This window comes from Lipotes vexillifer, unplaced genomic scaffold, assembly GCF_000442215.2.
Source record: "Lipotes vexillifer unplaced genomic scaffold, Lipotes_vexillifer_v1.1 scaffold1114, whole genome shotgun sequence".
NCBI classification, from domain to species: Eukaryota; Metazoa; Chordata; class Mammalia; order Artiodactyla; family Lipotidae; genus Lipotes; species Lipotes vexillifer.
Window position 1 is genome coordinate 871,375 of NW_006779031.1, and position 10,363 is coordinate 881,737.

Below are 10,363 nucleotides of genomic sequence, written 5' to 3' on the forward strand. Positions count from 1 at the left end.
ACCCAAGGAGGGGATCATGGGAACCTATGATATATAGAAAGTAGATCAGAAGTACAGGTAACAATCTGGACTTGGGATTGGCATCTGAGGAGGGAGGGCAGACTTGTAGGACTGAACCTTTAATCTCTGGAATCTGACACCATCTCCAGGTAGATAGTGTCACAACTGAGCTGAACTGTAGGACACCCAGCTTGTGTCCTACAGCCTCCCCTGCTCACAACCACCCCCCAACACACACACACACACACACACACACACACATACACATGAACTGGGTCCAGACCTTTACATACCAGTTGCTATTTTGATTAACATAACAAACCACCCTAAAACTTAGGAGCTCTAAATAATCCTCATTCTATTTTCTATCATGATTCTATGGGTTTATTGAGCTCAGTGGTGAAGTTCTGTTGGCCTGAATTTCTCATGCAGTTGCAGTCACACGATGGCTGGGGTTGGAGTCATCTGGAAGTTTGACTGGGACCCTGATATAACTGGACTGCTCTGTCTTTCCATATGGTCTCAGGGCCTCTCCCCTCCACATGACCTCTCCACATGGTCTCTGCAGAAAGGTAGCTAGACTTTGTACATGTTGGCTCAGGGGTCACAAAAGTGATCATTGTAAGAGAAAGGAAGCAGAAACTGCCAGTAAGTCCTAAAGGCTGGATCTGGCCCCTATCTTACACCACTCACAAAAATTAACTGGAAATGGGTTAAAGACTTAAATGTAAGACCTGAAACCATAAAACCCCCAGAAGAAAACATAGGGACAAGGCTTTTTGACATTGGTCTTTGTAATTATTTTATTGATATAACACCAAAAACACAAGCAACAAAAGCAAAACTCACCATGTGGGACTATATCAAACTAAAAGCCACTGCCCAGCAAAAGAAACAATCAACAAAATGAAAAGGCAACCTACAGAGTTGGAGAAAATATTTGCAAACCATCTACCTGATAAGGGGTTAATATCCAAAAATATATAAGGAACTCATAAAACTCAACAGCAGTAAAACAAATAATCAGATTTAAAAATGGGGAAATAATCTGAATAGACATTTTTCCAAAGAAGGTATACAAATGGCCAACAGGTACATGAAAAGGTGCTCAATATCGCTAATCATCAGGGAAATGCAAACCAAAACCACAATGACATATCATCTCAAACCTGTCAGAATGGCTACTATAAAAAAGACAAGTCATAACAAATGCTGGCAAGGATGTGGAGAAAAGGGAACCCTTGTACACTATTGGTGAAATGTAAATTAGTACAACCACTTTGGAAAACAGTGTGGAGGTTCCTCAAAAAATTAAAACTAGAAATACCATATGATCCAGCAATCACGCTGGGTATATATCTGAAGGAAATGAAATTACTATCTCAAAGAGGTATCTGTACCCCCATATTCACTGCAGCATTATTTACAATAGCTAACACATAGAAACAACTTAAATGTCCGTTGACAGATGAATGGATAGAGAAACTGTAGTGTGTGTATATGTGCATATACACACACAGTGGAATATTATTCAGCAATAAAAAGAAGGAAACCCTGCCATTTGTGACAACATGATGGACCTTGAGGGTGTTACGCTAAGTGAAGTAAGTCAGACAGAGAAACACAGATACTATATGATCTCACTTATATGTGGAATCTAAAAAGAGGGTAGATTGACAGTTTCCAGAGGCGCAGGGAGGAAGAATGGGCGAAGGTGGTCAGAGGGTACAAACTTCCAGTTATAAGATGAATAATTTCTGGGGATCTAATGTATAGCATGGTGACTAGAGCTAACAATACTGCATTGTATACTTGAAAGTTGCTAAGAGATTAAATCTTAAAAGTCCTTACCACACACATAAAAAAATGTAACTATGTGAGATGATGGCTGTGTTAACTAACCTAATTTTGTGGTAATCATTTCACAATATATGCATATATTAAATCATCACATTGTACACCTTAAACTTACACAATGTTATATGTCAATTACACACCAATAAAGTTGGAAAAAATAAATGTTGAATATTAAATAAAAAAAAAAAAAGACTGGATCTGGAACTGACACAGTATCCCTTCCACAGCATTCTACTGGTTAGCACCGGCCAGAGGCCAATGTGGCAGGGATTGCACAAGAGTACAAATACCAGATAGTGTGGTTCCTTGAGGGCCACCATCAGAATCGAGCTACCACAGAGAGCCAAAAAATACACCACTTACTTCATGATTATTAAAATCCTAATCTTGGGTTTTGTTTTTTATGTCTATATATTGCAATCCAGTGGGCAAACCTGAGTTAGACTATCACATTCACTCAACCAGCAACTAAATTTTCCAAAGAATAAATATAACCATAATTCACAGCTGCTGAGTTAACAGGTTCTATCCCCATTATAGGCCAAAGAAAGTTCTAAAATAAATTCCTGAAAATTCATTCTCACACATTTTTCAGGACTCCATGTGAGAGTCCACATGTGCTTCAAAAATCAGTTTTGAAGTTGTTTGAGGGAATTCCCTGGCAGTCCAGTGGTTGGGACTCCGTGCTTTCACTGCAAGGGGCCTGGGTTCGATCCCTGGTCGGGGAACTAAGATCCCAAAGCCAAGTGGCATGGCCAAAAATAAATAAAAGAAAAATTATAAAAAGAAAAATAAAGTTGCTTGATGATCAAAGTGGAATTGACAATGAACCATGGTGGAATGATAAGAAAGATATTTTGGAATAAACTTCCGGAAGTTCATCCAAATGTTAAACCTATCTGATAAAAGATAAGAAGCAAAAGACCCAATGTGAATCAACTTGGTTAAAATTAAAACACAATTTCACCACATTATATGATGCAAGCATTGAGGGCTGGTCAGAAGAGATAAGGACTGGCAGGTGGGGTTGGGCAGTTTTCACAGGTCAAGTCAGGCAAGACGTGAGGTACTGAGAGGTTAGCTAACTAGGCAGGGGTGAACTCATTATGTTCCACCTATGGTGATTTTTTTTTCTGTTCTCTAAATGTACTAACTTCTGAGCTGACTCTGAACTCTTTCTGCTATGATCTGAATGTTTGTGTCCCCCCAAAATCCACATGTTGAAATCCTACTGCCCAATATGACGGTATCTGGAAGTGAAACCTTTGGGAGATAATTAGGTCATGAGGGTGGAGCTCTCATGAAGGGGATTAGTGACCTTATAAGAAGAGACCCCAGGGAGCCTTAGTACCTTCCATCATGTGAGAATACAAGAAGTCTGTGACCTGGAAGAGGGCCCTTACACAGTCATGCTGGCACTCTAAATTTGGACTTCCAGCATCCAGAATTTTAAGGAATAAATTTTTTTTCCTTTATAAGCCACCCAGTCTGTGGTATTAAGTTATAGCAGCCCAAATGGACAAAGACACTTTCCCCAGTGATTCCCTTTGTCTGGAATGCTAACCCCTTGCCCCATCCAGTGACTCAGCTTAATGCCACTGAATTTGAAAACAAATTTGACAAACTCCTAGCAATCACAGTGACATACCGTTTTGCACTCACTAATTTGGCCAAAATTGAAAGTTCTGTAAAATTCAAATGATAGCAAGAATTTGAACCAATGGAAACCCTCACACACTCTGGTGGGACTATAAGTTGATACAACCACTTTGGGGAAGAATATTAGATTATCATGTAAAAGTTGAACATATGTATTCCCTGTGATGCAGCCACTCTCCTCCAGGTATATGCCCTAAAGAAACTCTTATACACATGCACCAAGAGGCAGGTACATGGACATTTATAGCAGCATTTGATATAATAGTGGAAAGCTAAAAACAAGTGAAGTGTCCAGTAACAGGAGAAGGGATGACAACATTCTGGTATATTCATATAATAGAGTCCTATATATCAGGGAAAAAAAAGAACTGTAAGTACACATATCAACATGAATGGAAGTCACAAGCAATTTTGAGTGAATAAGTCACGGAAGAAATGTAAAATATCTTTCCATTTTTATATACTTAAAAATTAAGCAAAACTGGACTTCCCTGGTGGCACAATGGTTAAGACTCCACGCTCCCAATGCAGGGGCCCAGGTTCGATCTCTGGTCAGGGAACTCGATCCCACATGCATGCCGTAACTTAGAGCTCGCATGCCACAACTAAGGAGCCTGCCAGCCGCAACTAAGGAGCACACGTGCTGCAACTAAGGAGCACGCCTGTCGCAACTAAGACCCAGCACAACCAAATAATTTTTTTAAAAAAATTAAGCAAAACTAAGGACACTTACTTCTGGGATAAAACATTAATGAAAATCAAAGGAATAAAAAAGTCAGGATCTAAGGGCAGCGAGGCAGGAGTATAGGGACACACTGGGAAACTCAGTGGCACTGATGGTGTTCTTAAGTTAATGGGTTCATGAGTATTCATGCTATTATTTTGCTTCATTATTTATATATATGTATACATATATATGTGTGTGTATGTATAACCTAGATTCCTTTGTATGTAATTTCCTAATGAAACTTTTTATATTTCCTGTTTATATTCCCAGTTTATTTTCAAAACATCCTGGCTCTCCCACGAACTGGCTTTGGGAATTTGGGCACGCTACTTAGCCATTTGAGCCTCAGCAGGCTCATCTGTAAGATGAAGATAATGCAATGATAATGCCTACCAAGCTGGCCACCAGGAGGATCGCTGTAGGAATTCCTTGCCTGGTACCTGGTAGTGCTAATAAGTGCCAGCTCCTCTGAGGAGCACTGCATTCAGAGGAGCAAATTCTCCAGCCTGAACCAGTTGTAAAGATTTAGTGAAAGGAGTCAGTCTTCCTTGATTTGGAACTCATATCTTCTCCAGGTGACCTTCCCACTTCTCCCTCACCCCTGGAGGGAAAAATATCTCTGATCCTTAACGCTCTTTTCAAATGAAACTTGGGTCTTTAATCTCCAAAGCATTTGTGTTCCTTGCCCACAGGATGGCAGAACAGGCAAAGAACAGTGAAATGGATACTGATCTGCCAAGATCTCCTTTGGAGGATGCTCAAGACATAGAAAGTAATGAATTACCAGTTCATTAATGTCGGTCACCGAATAAAGTGAGACCCGACAGGCAGTTGAGATCAAAACGGCTTCTTGCCTTTACGTGGCAGTAACTAGAGCACATGAACAGGCATATGAGATTTCAAAACCAACAAGACATAATTTCTAGTCCTACAGATGCTTCCTCCTCCGAGTTCTCACCTGAGGTCTCATGCATATTTACGTAGGAGTTTGTGAAGGCTTTTGAGGGCACACATGTGGACATGTGTCATGAGTGTGTGCAGGTGAGAACACAAATGCATTCGCACTGGCGGAGAAGTCTTGTGGGTAAACATAGGGCCATAAAGAGGGAAAGCTGATAACAGCCTTCTCACCAGAAACGTTCAGGTCTGCAATGACGCGGTGTGCTGCTAAATGCTGGGAGGAGGGGATTTCCCCGGTGATCCAGTGGGTAAGACTCCTTGCTCCCAGTGCAGGGGGCCCGGGCTTGACCCCTGGTCGGGGAACTAGATCCCACATGCATGCCGCAACTAGGAGTCTGCATGCTGCAGCTAAGAGCTCGCATGCAGCAGTGAAGATCCCATGTGCCATAACTAAGACCCGGAACAGCCTAAATAAATAAATAAATATTTTTTAAAATGCTGGGAGGGGGAAATTTGAAATTCCAGTCAACGCTGGCCTCAGCCTCATCACACCTTAGCAGCAGGTCCTGTGCCACAGAGGTGTGGCTAGGGGCTGCTGTCCTGAGACCAAGCATGTTGGGCCTGCTTTTGACCCACTGATCTTAATTAATGGCTCGGGAACCCCCTGTGGTATTATCCTATTGTTCACACACACACACACACACACACACACACACACACACACACACGCCACACCAATTCATATTAGCTAGAACTCTTGTGGTTGCAAATGACATAAGCCCAATTCCAATCTGCAAAACAAAAGAGGGACTACAGTTGATGCTTGAACAATGTGGGGTTAGGGGCAGCGATTCTCGATTCTCCCTGCAGTTGAAAACTTTACCGTTGACCCTCCATATCCACAGCTCCACATCCTGGGATTTATTGAAAAAAAAAATTCACACGTAAGTAGACCCACGCAGTTCAAGCCTATTCTGTTCAAGGGTCAAGTGTATATGGATGCATATAATCAAACCACCAAAAAGGCAGGGATGCAGATGGCCTAGGGAACAACTGGAATTGTGACCCTCCTTGGAAAACACTCTCCATCTTTCATCTTTATGTTTCTCTTTATGTCAGTTTTATTCTTTCCAGTTAGCTTAGTCCTATCAACAGGGGCCATGGTACAGGCAACTTTGAATTCATATCCAGTGGTGGTAAAGGAACTTCTTAGCCCAAATTGTTTGAAAAAACTTGGTGAAGACCTCTGGTTCGCCTGTCCTGAGTCACATGGCCAACTATAAACCAACCACTATGGCCAGAGATAGAAAATGATTACTGGTCTAGCCTGAGCCACATGCCCACCCTTGTGGCCAATGGGGAGCGATTCTATGATTGCTACCCCTTTTCAGGACCAGGCTGAGGTGGGGAGAAGTGGTTTTCCAAAATAATGGATTTCCCGTTCCAAGCAGATAAAACAACTCATTGTGCTCGGGAGAAAAAAGAATGGGTGCAAAGTTCTACGTACATCCATAAGATGGACTCTATTGATTATTTTGTTCACATCTTCGACCTCCTTAATAATTCTGTGTCCATTTGACTTGTCTTGTACTGAGAGTAGTGTATTAAAGTCTCCTTTATTACTATGCCTCTATGTTTCCTTGTATCTCCTCTACTTTTTGTTCCATAGGTAGATGCTAGATTTGATTGGCAGCCATTCACTTTCCTTTCTTGGGCTCTTCTGCTGCCCTTTCTGGCCCCCATCCTCAAATTTCCTCCAGTCCCTGCTTTCTGCTTTTAATGTCACAGGTATTATCTGCTTGTCTGCTTTGCTCACTCTCTAAAGATGGACACTACATCCAATAGTAATGGTAAGCGAATAGTAATAGCTAACATTTCTTGATCACTTAAGTGCTAGGTACTGTGCTAAGTGCATTATCTAACGTAATCCTCACTGTAACCCGAGTTCAGAAACTTCTATTATTCCCCTTTTACAGATGATGAACCTAAAGCACAGAAACATTAATTTGCCCAGGGGTCACCATGTTGGTAAATGGTAGAGCCAGGATTTTAACCCAGTCTGGCTCCAGACTATGCTCTGTAATGTATGTAAATGCACAGAAAAGGAAGTCAAAGGACACACACCAGAACTCAGGCCATTACCTGAGGAGAGCAGAATGGGATGGAGGAGGGGAAGTGGTCAATGGGGTTGGTCATGCTTTGCCCTGTAAATGTTTACATTTGACTGTCTTACAAGGAAATCATTCAGGTATTAGTTGTGTGATTATTTTTTTATTGTGGTAAAATATACATAACCTAAAACTTACCATTTTAACCCTTTTTGAGTGTGTAAGTCAGTGGCATTAAATGCATTCACACTGGCATTAAATACACTCACAACTCATCACAGAACCATCAATCTCCAGAACTTTTCTATCATCCCAAACTGAAACTCGGTACCTATTAAACAATAACTTCACATTCTCCCTTCTGCCCAGGCCCTGATAACCATCATTCTACTTTCTATCTCCATGAATTTGACTATTCTAGGTACCTCATGTAAGTGTAATCATACATTATTTGGCCTTTTGTGACTGGCTTATTTCTTAGCATAACTGTCTTCAAGGTTCATTCATGTTGTAGCATGTCTCAGAATTTAATTCCTTTTTAAGGGTGAATAATATTCCATTGTATGTATATACTACGTTTTGTTTATCTGTTCATCTGTTGATGGGCATGTGGGTTGTTTCCACCTTTTAGCTCTTGTGAATAATGCTGCTATAAACATGAGTATACATGTAGTTGTGCAATTTTTTAAAACCCTGAAAATCAATACTTACAGAATGATCCCATTTATATTTAGTATGTGGGTGTATGCATCATGCACTTGGTATGTATGTAAATGTGTAGAAAAAGGTCTGAGAGATGCCCATAAAACATTTGTGTCATTACCTCTAGAATGGGAAAAGAATGGGGTCGTGAAGGAAAAGACTCCGTAACTTTTTATTCTGTATATTTCTATATTTTTTTATTTTTTATAATAAAAATAGATTAAAATATTCCTTATGCAATTTTAAAATGCAATTAAAGATACAGGCATCTTGGCAGGCTATAGGTAAGGAATATTTAGAGCAATTTTCAAGGGGTCAGAAGAACTGAAGGGATAAAGGAACGCTGAAATACCTCTGTGTGATTTGAAATTTTTATAAGGCACATATATTATTTTTTTAATTAGAAAAAATCGAATGGGAAAAATAAATCGAAGGCCCGCAGTGGAACTGCAGTGGTAATTGAGGCCCAGTGGAGGGCAGTAGAAAGCCATGAGGCGGAAACCCCGGAAAAGTTCCTCCCTCTCACCTGGAAAAGGGCCAAGGATTCAAACTTGCCTGAGTCGGAGCTAGGACAAGCTCAGGTACTACCAATTCCAATGCGAACGGTGCTGGCCAGACTCTTGGAGCAAGACAATCAGATAAAAGGGGAGAAATCAGAAAAGTGGCGACGGTTCAGCTCTAGAGAGGTAAGGGGAGAGAAAGCAGGAAGAGGTGATCTTCACAGAGGATCATCAAACAGGAGTCCAGGAGCAGAGACCTGGGAAGAAGACCTAGAGACATTTCTAAGAGTCTTGGGTACACAGCCCTGTTTAGAAGCACCGGCTGAGTCTTTGGACCCTGCCCTTCTGGGTTTTAAAGTAGACAAGGATAAGGATGGCCCTGCAGGCTGAAGACTCAGAGTTGGGATTAGGGGGAGGCAAGCGTAGGGTCAGATCCTGTCTTTATTTAAAATATTTGCTATTTTAGGGCTTCCCTGGTGGCACAGTGGTTAAGAATCCGCCTGCCAATGCAGGGGACACAGGTTTGAGCCCTGGTCCAGGAAGATCCCACATGCTGCAGAGCAACTAAGACCATGTGCCACAACTACTGAGCCTGTGCTGTAGAGCCCACGAGCCACAACTACTGAGCCCACACACCACATGTACTGAAGCCCGAGAGCTCTAGAGCCCGTGCTCTGCAACAAGAGAAGCCACCACAATGAGAAGCCCGTGCACCACAGTGAAGCGTAGCCCCTGCTCGCCGCAACTAGAGAAAGTCCGCACGCAGCAATGAAGACCCAACACAGCCAAAAATAATAAATAAATTAAAAAATTATATTTGCTATTTTGTACATCATGGACATTTTGTGCATTCATTTTGATTTTTAAAATATTACATGAAAATATTATTTATCTTGATTACTGAGTGTTTGGGCACCGCTTAAATTTTGTGCCAGAGGCAAGTGCCTCTCTGAGCCTCAGCATAGTTCTGGCAAAAAGAAACACAATAACAACAAATCTCAAGCAACAAATGGGATTTTAAAGTACATCTATTATGCACAATTTTGATCAAAATTGTATCCCAGAATTTTTGAGTAAAATGAATTTCTAACATGCTAGGCATGTGAGCTTACAAATAAAAGAAAATCATATAAATCTATGTTAAAGCAAAAAAAAGTACAGTATAGCTTTTGTATCCATTGTGAATATGAAGTTAATGATAAATTAATTTCGAAGGTATTTCTGAAATTATCAGCTCTAACATATTGTTTATTATTTATCCATCACTAGGGAAAAACTGATTTTAAAAAGGGTTGACAGGGGACTTCCCTGGTGGTGCAGTGGTTAAGAATCTGCCTGCCGGTGCAGGGAACACGGGTTCGAGCTCTGGTCCAGGAAGATCCCACATGCTGCGAGTAACTAAACCCACGCCACAACTACTGGGCCTGTGCTCTAGAGCCCATGAGCCACAACTATTGAGCCCGCGTGCCACAACTACTGAAGCCTGCGCGCCTAGAGCACATGCTCTGCAACAAGAGAAGCCACCGCAATGAGAAGCCCTCGCACTGCAACGAAGAGCAGCCCCCGCTCGCCGGAACTAGAGAAAGCCCGTGCACGGCAAAAAAGACTCAACATAGCCAAAAATTAATTAATTATTTTTTTAAAAAGGGTTGACTGACATTCTTTTACTTTATAAGCACCAAATTAAGATTATTTGATTCAAAAAGCAATAAAGGGCTTCCCTGGTGGCGCAGTGGTTGAGAGTCCGCCTGCCGATGGAGGGGACACGGGTTCGTGCCCTGGTCCGGGAAGATCCCACATGCAGCAGAGCGGCTGGGCCCATGAGCCATGGCTGCTGAGCCTGCGCGTCTGGAGCCTGTGCTCCACAACGGGAGAGGCCACAACAGTGAGAGGCCCGCACACCGCAAAAA

The 10,363-nt window shown here is 41.7% G+C and overlaps 1 protein-coding gene across 1 annotated transcript in view; it reads left to right on the top strand.

Moving 5' to 3' along the window:
* Window positions 1–445: 445 nt before the first annotated feature.
* Window positions 446–10,363, top strand: part of CUNHXorf66 (chromosome unknown CXorf66 homolog) — a 17,779-nt gene continuing 7,861 nt past the window's right edge. Inside the window, 1 exon segment of the mRNA XM_007452086.1 lies at window positions 446–572. Coding sequence (XP_007452148.1) covers window positions 446–572 — 127 coding nt within the window.